The sequence below is a fragment of the Hemiscyllium ocellatum genome, chromosome 28 (genome assembly GCF_020745735.1).
Source record: "Hemiscyllium ocellatum isolate sHemOce1 chromosome 28, sHemOce1.pat.X.cur, whole genome shotgun sequence".
NCBI classification, from domain to species: Eukaryota; Metazoa; Chordata; class Chondrichthyes; order Orectolobiformes; family Hemiscylliidae; genus Hemiscyllium; species Hemiscyllium ocellatum.
Window position 1 is genome coordinate 19,014,190 of NC_083428.1, and position 17,227 is coordinate 19,031,416.

The 17,227-nt window shown below is 37.0% G+C and overlaps 1 protein-coding gene across 3 annotated transcripts in view; it reads left to right on the forward strand.

The window, feature by feature from the left end:
* LOC132828814 (protein strawberry notch homolog 2-like) overlaps nt 1-16,047 on the forward strand; it is a 151,390-nt gene extending 135,343 nt beyond the window's left edge. For all 3 annotated transcript variants that reach the window (XM_060845955.1, XM_060845958.1, XM_060845957.1), the window contains exons 27-32: nt 35-129; nt 2,127-2,219; nt 3,883-4,014; nt 7,071-7,147; nt 8,159-8,349; nt 12,269-16,047. In XM_060845955.1, coding sequence (XP_060701938.1) covers nt 35-129; nt 2,127-2,219; nt 3,883-4,014; nt 7,071-7,147; nt 8,159-8,349; nt 12,269-12,603 — 923 coding nt within the window. In that variant the 3' untranslated portion in view covers nt 12,604-16,047. The remainder of the gene's footprint in view (nt 1-34; nt 130-2,126; nt 2,220-3,882; nt 4,015-7,070; nt 7,148-8,158; nt 8,350-12,268) is intronic.
* Nucleotides 16,048-17,227: the final 1,180 nt, after the last annotated feature.

Here is a 17,227-nt window from a genome sequence, read left to right on the forward strand (position 1 = left end):
AATTTCATTGATTGTTTCTTTTCTGTTTCTTCAGATCTAGCTCCAGGAGTAGAAGAGATATACGAGGAAAGTCAGCAGATCTTCCTTACACCAGGACATCCACAGGATGGACAAGTCGTTCTTTATAATGTAAATTATTGTTGTGCAGCACTCTTTCTCTGTCTTTATTTCTGACACTATACCCTACCCCCAAATTCATCCAACTGAGTTGCAGAAACAAAGCATCCTTTGGAGGCTTTAACTTTTGAGTTAGATGTCATGATTATGTCTAGGTATGGAGCAGCATTTTGGGCCCAGTTAATTTTTAACTGCTTCATCAATGATCTTTCTTTCATTATAAATTTAGAAATGGAGCAGTTTGCTGATGCAGTCCTTCAGTATTTGTAGTTTATCAGGAAACAAGCCTTTGCATGTAGCAAGACCTGGAGAATATCCTGCCTGAATTGATAAATGATGTTCACGTCACACAAGTGGTCAATACATGATCATCTCTCAGAAAATGAACTGGACCAACCACATAATTGCAAGAAAAGCTCAGTGTATTGCACTGAGCTCACTTCTGGACTCCCAAATGTGTTTCTGCCTTCCCTAAGGCACAAGTCAGACGCATGATGGAAAGATCCCTACTCATGTTGACAGACGCAGCTCTCAACACTCAACAATACTCAAGGGTGTCAAAACTGTTCACTTGATTGGCACCCATCTAATTGCTCCACCATTGACATGCTGTAACTGCATGTCTGTCGTTGCATCGGCTTCTTGAGCAGTTACTTCTAAATTTGCAATCTCCACCAACCAGGAACAGTATTCTACATTACTGTTCAATGCATTGTAGAAACATTGAAAATTTCACCTCCTGGGCTTGCTGTGCCATTCAGTGTGGTCATGCTGATCATCCAACTTTCCTGCTTTCTTCCCATAACTTTTGGTCCCTTTAACCCTCAGAACCATATTTACTTCAATATTTTGATCTCAACTACTTTCTGTGACAGATAATTTAATAGGTTCAACACTATGTGGGTGAAGAAATTTCTCCTCATCTTAATCCTAAATGGCCTACCTGTATCATTAAACTGTGATGCCTTGTTCTAAACTCCCCAGCCACTGAGAGCATCCTTCCTGTCTTTACCATCAGAAGTTAACTTTTTTGGCTTTTCATCCCATTTCTTCAATTCTTCCTCTAAATTTCTTTATTTTATTGATCTATCTTTTTGCCTTAAAGAAACCTTTAGATTAACCAATCTATTGTCTTGTATCTTTGATATGCCTTTCTCTTCCTCCATGTCCAACTCCTGATAATTACATGGTCTTTGTGACAAGAAAGGGAGAAGAGAGAGGGAGTCAGAGTGAAGTGTGGTGAGAGCAGAAAAGAGAAGAGGGGAAGTTTTATGCTGTTTCAAGTTATCAGCTGGGGAGCCTTGGATGGGCTGTAGGTTTTACAGCCTAAACAATAGGATGTTGGAGTAAGAGTAAATTACATCGCAAGCAATGGGGGAAGCAACTCTACAATATTTTGCTATTTTTGGTAACCCAAGTCCGTCTTTTTAAGTCACCATGCATGCACAAAAGGAGCAGGTATTTAAACAAATTGTCTGCACACTCAGGAAAAAAATTAGATGCTACATTGCTAGAATAAATGTAGAAGGTTTACAGGGAAGACTTGCCATTCCAAGTTCTCTTTCAATTTATACACCAATTTGACTTGGACATATGTTACTATTCATTCAAAATTTCACTTTTTTGAATTGACAAGAAGGTGAAATCTTAATTGTGTCTCTTTCATTTTAGATATTGACAAATCTGTTGACTAGTTACAGCAACTTTTTCTTTAGTTTCAGACTTACAGCACCTGTGGTATTTTACATTTGTAGCAACTAATATAACAAAAGTTTTCGTAGTTCCTGGCTAACCTACATAATAGGAACAAAGAATTGTGTTTCTGGAAAGACCATCTAATCAATTTTGATAGGAGATTGCCTTGCATTGATTGTGGACCATACTGCTATTAGTTTGAAAGCAGTCTGCAACTAAATACTGAAATAGGATATGTGATGTTGGATGGTAGTAAAGGAAATAAAGAATATAAATATTGGTAATTAATTGTCAATTTGTTTTGTCTTCTGTAGATAAGTGTGGACAGAGGCATGCCCTGGGAAGAGGCTTATCAGAAGTCACTCACTTTAACGGGACCTAATGATGGTTTCTACCTTTCGCACCGGGTTAGTATCAATGTTTTGTTATTTGTTACTTGTTTGCGATGTAATTGTGATGAATAATCTAGGAAATGAATTATTGGAGTTGAATTGTAGCTTCTTCTGTGATGCAAATGTGTAAATGGAGTACAGTAAATAAAGTTTAACCTGAATACTTTATATTCTGAATACTTGCCAGTTCAACAAATACATTTGCAGTAAAATATGATTTAAATCTCAATTTGCCTGCACCATGGACAACTTCTAGTCTGGACTTATTCTTTGTTAGGTCACATCAGTGGCATCAGTTGCAAGAATTACTCCAGTAATAGGGGATGGGTGACTTCACATCCATCATGAACACTGATGCAACTGATCCAAGGGAACCATTCTTTAGGTTTTCAAGATTGCAATTTACTTGATTTTTCTTGAGGCTAGATGCTTTCCAGGCTGGTTTAATGACAGATCCTTTTACTGTTTGCAATGAAGTTATTCTGGGAAACAATCGATATCACAAGAGCAGGCTAGCTGAGGGAGAGATCCTCCTCTGAGCTGTTCGTGTTCAAAGGAACTTTCCAGAGTTTTGGTGGGAGCAATAGTTATTTTTATGAAAAACGAAGCACAAATAATTTCTTTAAACTTTTAAAATTTTTCCAACAGTTAAGAGTTAAAATTAGTCGTAAGTAACACCATATTTAGAATTCACACAACACTACGATAGGGGCAGAAAATGCAAGTCTTCAAAGTTTTCACTTTGACCATACGATGGCTGATTTTCATTATTAAGGAATGTGTGGCAGCATTCAGAGCATACTTACTTCCCGCATTTAATCACAGCCAAGGGCCTGAGCCATTTGGAGGCCTGCACCTGACTGTCATGGCACAAAATAATCAAGGAAAAAGACATGTAACTTACTGCAAGTCTTTGATTGTGATAGGGCATAACATTGTTAGATTATCACACTGGTCCAGCCAACTTTTGATGCTTAATGGGTTGGGGTGAGCTTAGGTGCACGAGGTACCTTTGTTGAGTCGGAAGTGGCCTGGATATGTTTAATTTTGGACACAAAGTCAGTACAGCTCCCTTAGACACCGCTGAAAGAAATCATCTGGGCTACTTTGCAAGCAGCCTCCAACTGTTTAAAGACTGTGCTTGACACGAAGCAATGAAGCATGTACGATATGCACTTCACCCATTCATACTTCATTATCCAGGGTCTTTCCTATATCATAGGAACCTAAATTTGTAGAATTTAATGAGGTAACTGCCTACCTTTGTAAAGGCACTGGACAAAATAGTTTGGGCAGAATCTGAGCAAGCCAGTTTGGACTTCTGCGGTACTCTGAATATACAGCCACTAACTTATCAGAGTTCCAATTGGCCTATTGTGTAATGAGAGAAAAATGTATAATATTAACAAATAACCTTTAAATGATGGTGGTGCTACTTCACTTCATCAGTGAGTAATAACATAAAATTTGAATATTTGTCTGAGAATTTGAAGTTTTATATATTTGTATGGAAAAACAAATTATTTTACTAAGATTGTAGAGTTATCTTTGCTTCACAATGAGATTTTAGTGTTTTTATGCCAAACAAAGTGCCCACCAATCCTACATGTTTTTCACTGGTTCTTAAGCTGATATCTTGTATCTTCAGACATTTCTAATGCATTTTTTTCTCTTACAGCTTAGAGGAAATGAGCCTTTTGCACTTTTGGCTGAGCAAATCACTGTGAAGCATTATGTGTTGTATAAACCAAATATTGGCAAACAAATACAACCAGAAAGTTTTGATAACTTAAGGAAAAAATACAAAAGAGTGAGTATTGGTCTTTTGTTTTAGTTATATGCAAAATTCAGTCAATGAGAAGTTGCCTCACTCTTTAGTAAATTGAGTTGCTTCCATTAGATTGCATGAGTTCAGACATGTGAATATCAAGTGTTTTTTTTAATACTGTTTATTCTAATGCGTTTTTTTCACTGGAGCATTGGGAGCTGAAGGCTGACCTTATAGAGATTTATAAAATCATGAGAGGCATAGATAAGGTGAATAGCAAAGGTCTTTTCCCTCAAGTTGGGAAGTTCAAACCTAGAGAGCATAGGTTTAAGGTGAGCAGAGAAAGATGTAAAAGGGAGCTGAAGAGTATCTTTTTCACACAGCAGGTGATTCATGTGTGCAGTGAACTGCCAGAGGAAGTGGGACAGTCACAATATTTAAAAAAACAGGGCTATTGATCAAACGCAAGCAATTGGGACGAGTTTAGTTTGCAATTGGGATAAGTTAGACCAAAAGGTCTGTTTCCATGCTGTATGGCTCCCATTATCCCAGATAGAAACGTGTATTTATACAGTGCCCTTCAGGTGTATTGAATGACACAAAGCATCTTACAGCCAATGTAACTACACTCCAAAAGGTGTTTTTGAGATGGTATCCAGTACGCATCCAGCAAACTCCCTCAAACAGCAATATGATCCTGACCAGGTAATCTATTTTTGTCATGTTCATTGAGGGATAACTCCTCAGTTCCTATTCAGAATGGTGCTGTAAAGTCTTTTATAATGATTCAAGCAGACAGATGTGGCCTTGGTTTAATGTCTTATCCAAAAGACAGCACCTCCAACAATGCAGTGTTCACTCAGATTTACACTGAGTGTTAACTTTGATTCTCCTTTATTGCTAAAGGGATTGAGTTTAAAAGCAGAGAGATTATGTTGCAGCCTTGCATGGTGCTAGTGAGGCCACACCTGGAGTGCTGCATGCAGTTTTGGTCTCCTTACTTGAGAATGATGTACTGGCACTAGAGGGGTTGCAGAGGAGGTTGGTTATAATTGATTCTGGAATTGAGAGGGTTGGCTTATGAGGAGAAACTGAGTAGTCTGGGATTATATTCATTAGAATTTAGAAAAATAGAAACAAAATTATGAAAGGAATAGACAAGATAAAGTAGAGAGGATGTTTCCACTGGCAGGTGATATTAGGACAAGATGGCTTAGTCTCAAGGTTAGAGGGACCAGATTTAGGACTGAATTGAGAAGGAACTTCTTCACCCAGAGGGTTTTGAATTTATTGAATTCCCTCCCAGTGAAGTAATTGACACTACATCAGTAAACATTTTTAAAACTAAGATAGGGTTTATTAAAACCATAAAGAAATTGAAGGATATGATAAGAGCACAAGTAAGTGGAACTGAATCCACGAAAAGATCAGCCATGATGTTGTTGAATGGTGGAGCAGGCTTGAAGGGCCAGGTGGCCTACTCCTGCTCCTAGTTCTTATATAGTTCTTACTTTCTACTCAACAGCTGAAGTGGGACTTGGATGTAGAATCTTGTGACTGAGAGGTAGCAATGCTACTAACTGAGCCACAGTTAGCACCATGAATACAGTAAATATTCAAAAAGCATTCAGCTGTATGGATTACAGATCTGTAAAATTTTAAGTACAGACAGTATGTCCAGGGAAGAACATTTTTAAATGAAAGTTTGTAAAAGAAAATTTCAGTTGTCTTCAAGGCAAACATATCAAGAACAAGAGATATGTTTATATTTTTGCAGTAGTTTGATACAAATTGTGTCATTGCATCTAAGTGTTTGACCAACATAGACAACCAAACTAATTTCAATATCTTTAATCATGGTAAAATAAGTAAGTGGCATTTGATTGGCTGTTTTCTCTGCTATGTAACAATTCTCTGAGAGACAGTTAAGCAATATTTGGACCAAAGCAGCCAACTTTTCATACCAATTCCCCAACAAATCTTTGTTCTTGGAATGTAAATGCAAAAACTCAAGCTATTCTGTCAAAACAATTAAAATTATGAAGATAACTAAAGTAATGTGAGTTAGTAAATAATATATAATCTCTTGTCGCCAGATGTGTCTCCCATTTGAAGTAATAGTTCTGTACAAATACCTGTTGCAACAATAACGTTGTGAATATTTATCCCTGATTTCTGCCCATGATGAAATTCCCTTCACATCTTTACTCACCTAAACTATCAGGAAAATGTACTTAACAAATGCAAAAAACTATTACCTTATAGAACAGGGGAAATGTAAAATTTAAAGTCTCTGATCAGTGCAATTTTGACACTCTCCCCATTGTGCAGTTACATTGTGGCTGTAAGGAATGCAAACAGAAGGAAGTCATAAGAAAATTTGGAAAATTTAAATTTGCAAATACTGCTATCTAAACATTGTAGAATAAAATGCATTTGACAATAGAAATAAAGCAGTTGTCAACTTGCAGTAACCGAAATTAATGATGAGGAAAATGTTTTTGAGGGAGGAATAGAGTAACCCTGAGACTGTCACCACTAAATTTGTTGTTGGCTTACACTTGGGTTGCTTCATCGTCAGCAAGATAACTCGCCACCTTGTCTTTCCAGCCACTGTTAAATATTAGTACTGATGTTCTGAAAAATCTTATTTAATACTGTTAATATTTGAACATCTTAGTTATGTTCTACACAAATTTAAATCACCATTTTACTTTTCACACAAATGATTTAATTCTGAAGCAATATAATGCCATGAGGTTTGAGTGGGTATCATAGGATGTTAAAGACCATCTTTGCTAAGAGTACTTTAAATATATTTTAAATAAATCAACAATCAGTTTTATACATTTAATTAAATGCTCGTAGTTAACGCTCGTGTGGATTATAAAAAATAACTAAACTTTCTCTACTAGCACTATTTATTTGAATTTTTGACTTTCCAATTGTAATTGTTTTGTATTACTTATTGACACATTTTCAATTCTACAAAAACAAACTAAAGACAAGAGAAAAATAGTTTTTTTAGCTTTATTTTAAGCAGTTGTGCAATTTTAATTTAGAACTTTATTATTGCCTATTTTCTTTATGTATTTTAGGTTGAACCAGAAGAAGCCAAAGAAATTTGGCAAAACCTGTATAGTTTCTCATTCAGAAAATGCAGTCACGCAGCTTGGTAAGGCTTTGCTAGTTCAAATGAAATGTTCATAATTAGTCCTTCAAAAGTCAATGTAGTGTAGAGAAGTTACTTTAATAAGGTAATTAATATCGTAGTTCAGATGACAAATCAGTTTTTATTGCTTCTCCGATATTTTTGCAACTCTTTGACATATGTTTGTTTCAAACAACCACTAAAGCTTTCCAAAACACACACAATTGTATTGTGTGATGTAATTTGATATTTCCTATATACTGAAGGTGCATACTTATTGTACACATTCAGCTTTAAAGAATAATAAAAACTAGTCGTGAATATCTATTTTGAGTGAGCACTATTTTCATGTTTGCAAAAAGCACATAAACTATGATTAAATTACCACTAAGTGGAAAGAGTCTTATTATTTTTATATTCTCTTTCATTTCTCTTAGAGTTTTTTCATATTACCATTTTGTAAACTTAAAGTACTTTTGATCATTGTATAAGTTTTTTTTAAATTTGGTCATGGATTTACAGATTTCAAAATTATCAGCATAGCAACCAAATCAAAAAAAAATTCAATTTTGATGATCCCAGGTGCTGTTTTATCCACCCATCCCAATTTCTTTCTGTTGGCTGATATTTAATCTGGGTGTGATTCGCTCACACAATTTCTGTTATATAGTCTGGGTGCCTATGTCATTGCATTCTGCATGATGGATCTGGTTAAACATGAAAGATTACACATTACTATGTTCAGTATTAGAGTCTATTTGCTTAACTGATGTACAACTGATCTTTGCCCTTATTTTTTAACCAAACTATTAATAATTTTGTCTGTTAAATTGGTGCACATAGGAATGTCATGATTTCTGAATCATGTCAGTCATTATATCTCGGTACAATTGATATATAATTATTGTGGCACTTTATGATCATCTTCTCCCTCATTCCTACTACACGTGATAGGACATTATTATTGTATGCCAATTCAAAACAGATCTTGGGAAGTGTTATGCATGCTAAAATAACACGTTTGGTCATTGACAGGAATGGGAAGTGTAAAATAGTGCAACAAGGGAAGGAGTGTGTCCAAGGAATGCGGTTGCGCCATTACTACATGTTGTGCGGGGCTCTTCTAAGGGTTTGGAACAAAGTTGGAAACATTATGTCTGATGTTACAAGTTCTAGTCACTTGCAAATTGTGCGTCTAAAAACCAAGGACCAGAGAAAGCAAGTTGGTAAGTAAATGTTTAATTTTCAGGGATTGAATTTGAGATATTCTGCAAATAAATTTGATTATCGAGTTTTGAGAAGATTTGTAGCTTAGGTTGAGGTGCTGGATGTAGGTTTGCTCACTGAGCTGGAAGATTTGTTTTCAGACGTTTCATCACCATACTAGTAACATCATTGAGCCTCCAGATGACGCGCTGGTGGCATGGCCAACTTTCTATTTGTGTTTAAGTTTCTTTGGGTTGATGTTATTTCCTGTGTTGACGTCATTTCCTGTTCTTTTTCTCAGCAGGTGGTAAATGGGATCCAAATCAACGTCTATCAACAAATACATTAACTTGGATTCCATTTACCTCCCTCTGAGAAAAGGAACAGGAAATTACATCCCCACAGGAAATTACATCACTAATGCAAGGAAACCTAAACACGAATGGAAAGCAGCCATGCCGACATTGTTTCATCCAGAGGCTCACTGATGATGTCACGTAGTATGGTGACGAAACGTCTGAAAATAAACATTCCAGCTCAGCGAGCAAACCTAATTTGTATATATACCAACTTGCCCCTTGGTGGAGTAGTTGGTGGGATGTTCGCTTATTTTTGTACAAACTTGCACTGATTCACCCCCTAGCAAACAGTATTCCCAGTACTTGTGCATGTTTTGAGTGCACTAGAGTCTCAAATCTGGCAGAATACTTTGGTTCAAATTCACTTGTATTTTCATATAATTCATAGAATCCTTCTCTGTGGAGACAGGCTCTTCAACCCAACAAGTCCACACTGACCTCCGAAGAGTAACCGACCCAGCCCCATTCCCCTATCCTATTATCCTATATTTACCCCTGACTAATGCACCTAACCCTGAACACTATGGGCAATTTAACATAGTCAATTCACCTAACCTGCACATCTTTCGATTGTGAGAGGAAACCGGAGCACCCGGAGGAAACCCACGCAGACATGGGGAGAATGTCTATGCGTGGAGTTTGAACAGTCACCCAAGGCTGGAATTGAATCTGGGTCCCTGGTGCTGTGAGGCAGCAGTGCTAACCAGTCTCCAAATATAATCTGTCAAACACTCTTGCTAATTCATTAATCAACAAATCTAATAGAAGAATTTCATTGTAGTTCCTGAATTCACCCCTTCACAAATATTTGTACTATAAATAGAACAAAGAACATTACAGCACAAGAACAGGCCCTTTGGCCCTCCAAACCTGCACTGATCCAGATCCTCTATCTAAATCTGCTGTCTATTTTCTAAGGACCTGTATCCCTCTGCTCTCTGCCAATTCATGTATCTGTCTGGATGCATCTTAAATGACGCTATTGTTCCCACCCCTACCACCTCTGCTGGCATCGCATTCCAGGCACCACCATCCTCTGCATAAAGAACTTTCCACCGATATCTACCCTAAACCTTTCCCCCCTCACTTTGAACTCATGACCCCTAGTAATTGAGTCCTGCACTCTGGGTGAAAAGTTTCTTGCTATTCACCCTGTCTGCACCCCTCGTGATTTTGTAGGCCTCAATCAAGTCTGCCCTCAATCACCACCTTTCCACTGAAAATAATCTTAATCTACTCAACCTCTCTTCATCCTGGTGAACCTCCTCTGCACCCTCTCCAAAACATCTATATCCTTTTGGTAATGTGGTGACCAGAAATGTATGCAGTATTCCAAATGTGGCCAAACCAAAGTCTTATACAACTGTAACATGACCTGCCAACTCTTGTACTCATTACCCTGTCCAATGAAGGAAGGCATGCCGTATGCCGCCTTGACACTCTACTGTCCTGCGTTGCCACCTTCAGAAAATGATGGACCTGAACACCCAGATATCTCTGTGCATCAATTTTCCCCAGCACTTTTCCATTTATTATATGGTTCTTGCAAAATTACATCTTGCAAAATGCATCACCTCGCATTTGTCTGGATTGAACTCCATCTGCCATTTCTCTGCCCAACTCTCCAATCTATCTACATTCTGCTGTATTCTCTGACAGTCCCCTTCACTATCTGCAACTCTACCAATCTTAGTGTCATTTCCAAACTTGCTAATGAGGCAACCTACACCTTCCTCCAAATCATTTATGTGTATCACAAACAGTGGTCCCAGCATGGATCTCTGTGGGACACCACTGGTCACAGGTCTCCATTTTGAGAAGCTCCCTTCCACTACTACTCTCTGTCTCCTGTTGCCCAACCAGTTCTCTGTCCATCTAGCTATAACACCCTGGACCTCATGCAAATTCACCTTCTTCATCAGCCTACCATGGGGAACCTTATCAAATGCCTTACTCAAGTCCATATATATGCCATCTATATCCCTGCCCTCATCAATCAACTTTGTCACTTCTTCGAAGAAATATATGTAAGCGAATACTATGTTTGAGGCATAGCCTCTGAAGATCGTGGCATTATTTTCCGAGTACATGCTGAGAATGGAATGTTCGGAGAAGAGTTAGTTTCTCTCTGGACAAAGGACTCCGCCACGTGCTCGTAAACTTTAACTGGTACTCCTTGTCTAGCGCATCAGAGGCAGGTGTTATATCTGAACATATCCCAGTGTTTTGCATTCCTATATTATGGATTTTCTGAGCATTCGTGAGAACATAAAATTCATTAATTTGTGATCCAGACCCCCAGTGGCTCATGACTTTTTTTGTTCTTGGGTTGTGCGTGATATTTATTACTCAATCATAATTCTCCTGACAAGATCTGGTTGGCCCCTTTTGAGGTCTGAGAACAAGACTGAAGCTACTTCTATAACAATATAAAAAATACGGGTAGTAGTGAGCCATTTTGCCTATCAAGCCTACCCTGCCACTCTATGCTACTTACATTGCATACAGAAAACCATCCAAACCCCTTTGTGCTGCACCTTTCTGGAGAATCTCTCCATTCAAACAATGTTCTGTCTTTTGATCCTTCCAATGAAAGTGCAAGACTTCTCACTTTCTCACTCTATCGTCCTGGTTTTTGTCCAGTTTCTCAATCTATTTAAATCGCCTTGCAGATTCTTTATCCTGTCACTGCAAAATGCGCTCCCCCCCATCTATTTTTGTATTGTCAGCACATTTGAATAGATTACACTCTGCACTCTCTTTCCAAATCATTAATGTCGACAGTAATTGAGGCCCTTGGACTGAACCTTGTGGCATCTTTCCAAAGGATCTCATTAATCCAGACGCTGTCTTCTATATGTTAGTCAGTTCTCAATTCATAGTATGACGCTTCTCCCCTTGCCATTAGTTTCTACGTTGTGCACTAACCCTTCTCTGTGACATCTTATTGAATGCCTCCTGAAAATTCAAATGTGCTACAAATTCCAGTTCCCTTTTTCTAAACTTTGCTTGTGAAATCCTCAAAATGTTTGCAAATAGGTTAGATGTGAATTCTCATTCACAGAATCATATTAACTGTGTTTAATTGCATTATGCTTTTCTAAATACCCTGCCATTTCTTCCATTTGTCCTACAGTTACTTTCCCTGAAGGATCACAGTGAACCAAATGATATTGAGGCAGCTTTTGTGGTCATTTGTTTGATACCAGTTCACTAAATAACCAGATATAAACATATGATCGGTAGAATATTGTTCCAGTACCATTACCAGTCACCTATCAATCCAGTAGCAAAGTTTCACTTTCAATCCAGCCACAGAATTGTTTGGGGAAGCTCTCTAAACAGATGATGGAGACCACAGTGAGCCTTGTTTATAGTTTCTAGTCCACAAACCTAAACACTTTAAGTCATCAAGCAGCCATATAATACAATTAACTGAATCAAGTCATGCAAGATATACTTCAGTGCTTACTGTGATTGGGCAGTTGCTATCAATTATAAAACTATTTTCTGGCAGAGTTGAGTTCAGCAATAATTGTTCACTAAGCTAAGCAAACATGCATTCTCCTGTTTTCTGCAGGTATAAAGATTCCTGAAGCCTGTGTTTATGCTGTTGTTAATGAGCTGAAGAAAATGGACATGGCAGTAAAGAAGAAGCAGGAGGAGAGTCGGCAGCTGCTGGCAAACCAAGTACTACAAATATGTCAAAGTGAAGCACAGAGTAGTTTATCTGTAGAACAAGCATTCACTAACAACACTCAGATTTTAACAGATACTTTTGACCCTGTTCAAGTTTTACAAGAGCTATTAGGACTTGACTATGATGCGTTCGGAGAGCAGGAGCAAATGCTAAATCAGGATCGGCAAAGTGTTATTCAGTATGGCCAACCGTCGCACCTCTGGGAAGCTGGCTGAATAGCAGGAGGCTAGAATACTGCTCTAATAAAGTGCCTGACTCCAGTCAAAATCCTTCTCATCATGCAGGCTGAAAATTGACAAGTCATAGATTCACCCCTTCAGTGACACTGCCTGCATTTAAAGATCCAACTGAGACAAGGCTGCTTTTTTTTTGACAATTTTCTTGAAGGTTGAAGGCTTTGAAGATGAATTTCTTCAACCTTTGAATCTTTGATATGGCGTTATCAGAAGCTGACATGGTTCTTTCCTTCTCATATTGTATTTTTGGTACTGTTGTAATCAATCAAGCACTTGCTCATTTACACCTGGATATTGGATGAGACCTCTGGATTTGCACAATCAAAAACCTACGAGAAGGGCGAATTGTATAAAATAACAGATAATAAGGTTCAATGGTTGGAAAATAAAGTTCACCCCAACCTAATGAAACAGAAAACCAGCTATCCCAACATCTGCCATTTCATTTGGGAACCTGCTCAAAAAGCTGTACTTCCAAGATAGAGTATAATTTTCTCTGTTGTCGAGCAACTGCTGTTCTTTTATGTAAAACGTTTTTTGGGGGGCTTAAATAAGCACTTAACAGCAGTGTGATTACAGTGCAGTAAACTGTTCATGTACAATTAATATGCTTTAACAAAGTGCAACATTGTAATGTACAAGTATATAAATATATAAACTCTGTCATCTTTTAAAAAGATTGTAACAGTTTTATACCACACATGGTCTGGTAACTGTGGTGATATGTTTCTTATTGCCACACTTGTAGTATCATAAAGATGTAAATTTATTTCTAAATTATATATTTTAAGCATGTGGTATAAATATATGTTGTGGAAAGCAGCAAGACTTGATGTATGCATCCACAGAGTTACAAACTTTCTGACTTAAGGATGTTAGTCATGTCTTTAACTATATTGGAACAACTATGCAATAGCTTATAAGAGTGTAGTTACAGAAATTGCTGGTTAAAGTATCGTTATATGCTTATATATGTCCCCCTTGAAATATTTACTTTAACCTGGAAACGTCACTCTTGTGTAGAGCCACTCCAGATGATTGAGAAAGTTTACAGTCTCGATTATAATTGAAGTTAAAGCAAATTAAGTCAGATTGTTCTGTCTGAATCTTGTAAGGAACCATGTTGGAAAATTTGAGAGTCAGTTGGAGACAGAAGAGTAACTTGGTTGTGTGTTCAAAACATAATTGATTTGACAAGAATGTGAATTCTGGCAGAAAAACTGTCTTAATTTGCTTTACTTCATTTTAAAAAAAAAAAGAAATAAAGTCATATTTTGTCATTTTATTTATTTTTATCCTTTTAAATGCTGTTTTTATGGCTTTTTTTCCCTCTATATTCATGTCTACCCTGCAGGTTACCCTGCATTAATCTCCTCTTACTAATCACTATTCCTTCAGGAAAATGCAGTAGAAATCTTTGTTCTTCAGTCATTCAGTAATTCACTAGCAATACCATTGTAGAGCAAAGGAGCTGCACTGGTTGGAAAAATATGCAACTTTTTAAAGTAAATGACTCCATGCTGGAGGTTTCTTGTAAAGTGAAATCTGTTGCTCAGAATATTGTCAGTATTGGTACTGTAAACCTACTGATTCATTTGGAGTGACCTAAAGATTACTTTATGAAAGCCTGGTTCCTTGCTTATAGGTAAAAAGTTCCTTTCATTGTCCTGCCATTCAAAACTGGGAGTAATCACTGGGGACAAGAAGCAGTTCAGTTCTTTAGTAACCCTTGCATTGGTTTCACGCACACTTGCATCACTTAACTCAGGTACAGGAAAGTTATCTCGATCCAGTGGGTATACATACTGAAACTTGGCAGAATCAGAATGGTGATATTTAAGAAGTCATTTTTTATAGATTGAAATTAAGATCTGACATAATTGCTATCATAAGATTTGCCTAAAATCTGCATCACAATTTTTTAGTTAAACTGACATGCATGTACTCTATAAATCATTTTATTCAAGGCTGATGCTCAGCTTGTGAATTTTGTGAGATTCACTAATTTCTTTTAAGCATGTAAGGGTTACAATACCCAAGATAACTAATCCAGTGCCTAAACATAGTTTGATATATCCATTCCTGTTGATGACTCCAGAGTTCTGGTGGATATAAATTCAAGCAAATAGAAGCTCAATAAAATAAAAGTAATAGTTCACAGTTATAACTGACCTATCGCACCTTTGGACCAAGGATGGTTTGGAACAATACAAAGAGCAAAATAGTGGCCTTTAACTGTCAACCAGTTTAGGTGAATTGACAAACATGACAGCTTGATTTAGTGTGAGAGGAATGTGTAATAGCCACTATTTGATATTGTGAATAAATGATTAACACATTCAAACCAAACATTATGGTATTCATATTAATGCTGCTGTTGCTTGATAGAGAAGCTCTTTGAATGGAGCAGTGAGTTCTGGGAATTAGACAGGTAGGTTAGAAATAAAGAACCAAACCAAACGCACTCAGCCTTTAATTGATGGAAAATTGCTGATGTCATAATAGTTGATATTTAATGGATTAAAAGAAAGCATATCTTGATCACTTCCTCTTCCTGAATGTAATGGATTGTAAGATCATTGCCAGAATCATTTTTGCTTCTGTTCATTTTGAAGCTTTGCTCCAACCATTGCATTATTTGTTCTCCGTAATCACAAGCCCAGTTGTATTTTTTTTGCTTGATATACAGAAAGGAACAACTAACATAGGTTGTGTGCAGTAACAGGGAACAATGAGAAGATGGTGAAATAGGGAAGATGTATGTAATTTTTGCTAATAAAAAGCACCCAACTATAAATGTTCTATCGGCTTAATGTAAGTTTAAACAAATTTAATTCAGGGACTGCTGTAAAACTTAAAAACTTGTATTAATCTGTCATTCAAAATTTTGAATGCACTGTAATATTAGAAACCAGATATTATTTGCTTCTGTGCCCGTACATTACTATTTTCACCAAGTATTCTAACAAGGATAGAACACAAATACCAAAGTATTCACCATCTTAAGTTGCCTGCTTATGAAATCTCTTTGCCTCAGGAACCAATCCAATGGCCCTTTTCTACTTTTTATATCAGGGTTGTCTACGTGAATTGAATGATTCATGTTGCTTTTGTTCATTAAACAGTACATTTTGACTTTTTTACATAAATTATTTTGTTAACCGATAAGGTTCTATTGATTGTAGCTATTGTATATGCTGTGGGTATCTGTAAACAATGCAAGCACTTTTGCCTACTTACAATTTACTGGGTTGTCTCTGTTTTCTATTTGTATTTATAAATGTAGGAAATGAAGTGGTATATATGTAAAAAAAAATTATCAAAATGTGCCTTAAACTAATTATTCTTAATTTTCTACTTTCAGAGGAGGAAAATAGTAGCATGCTTTCATTTTTATGATAAATAAAAAACATCCTGCAATTATCTTTTTTTACAACTTGCAGTTCACTGTCTCTGAATGTGTCCTTGTTGTTCAGCAATAATTTCTTGTAATATAGTAAGCGAATGTCTACCAATACTAAACTGAACAGTTTGCTTTCATGGTAAATTGCCAAATCCCAAAAGACAGTTGCACTACATGTCAATGTATGCATAATGAAACATCCTCATTTTACAAAGTTTTATGGTATTATTCTGTAGCATACAATAATAAAGTTTCTGTAAAGAAATTTTATGTCACTGATTGCCTCAGTTAAATATAATTTCAGTTTTGGTTGCATCAGTAAATGGATGCATATCGACAGTTCTTATACCTGTATCTTATTACCCTGTACAAATGTTCTTTGTCTTTTCCTTCGTTCAAGCCTTAGTCCCATAAAGGAACTTAATTTTCCACTGAGGTAGCAACAATAATGACTAGCGTAATGAACACAATAAATGTTGGAGATCAGAGTGGGTCAGACAGCATCCATAGAGAGAGAGAGCAAGCTACTATTTCGAGTCTAGATGACTTTTCATCAGAGCTCTTCCCATTTTCACTTAACTTTTGCCTATGGAGTTATTCAACCCTTTAGAAATCTGACAACAATAAACCAAGATCTACCTAGTGTTTTGGTTACCTCTGCCAATGCCTTCTTAATGATCCTTGCCATCACTTTCTCTGTAATGTCTGCAACTGCAGTTTCAGAGACCATGGAGACTAAGGCACAAAATATCCCTGATCCATTGCTCTACCGAGCTGGAGAATGACAACAAACCTGCTTCAGCTCCATGGCTGATGTTAGCATACAACTCCAGCACTAGCTTTTGTATTAGAACACTACTTTTATGCAGACGGAATGCAAATAGCTTATGGCAGATGATCACAGTACACACCACCAGTATGGAATGCAAAACAAGATCATGTGATTATAAAATTTAAAAAGACAATCTGAAAGATGGGGTACATATTATTGTTATGGCATGGTGTGGTATCAACATAAAGGTTGATCTAAAGCATGTAGCTTACATAGCAAATAACATGCCTGAAGAGCATTGTGATGTGTCAAAAGGAAAATGGAGGCATGTATAGTGGAGTGAGGGTGGACTTCCATCAGCCAGTCCAATGTCTTGGTCTATTTCTAGTCTAGGAAGTTGGCCACAGTCCATCTACTAGAAGTCTGGG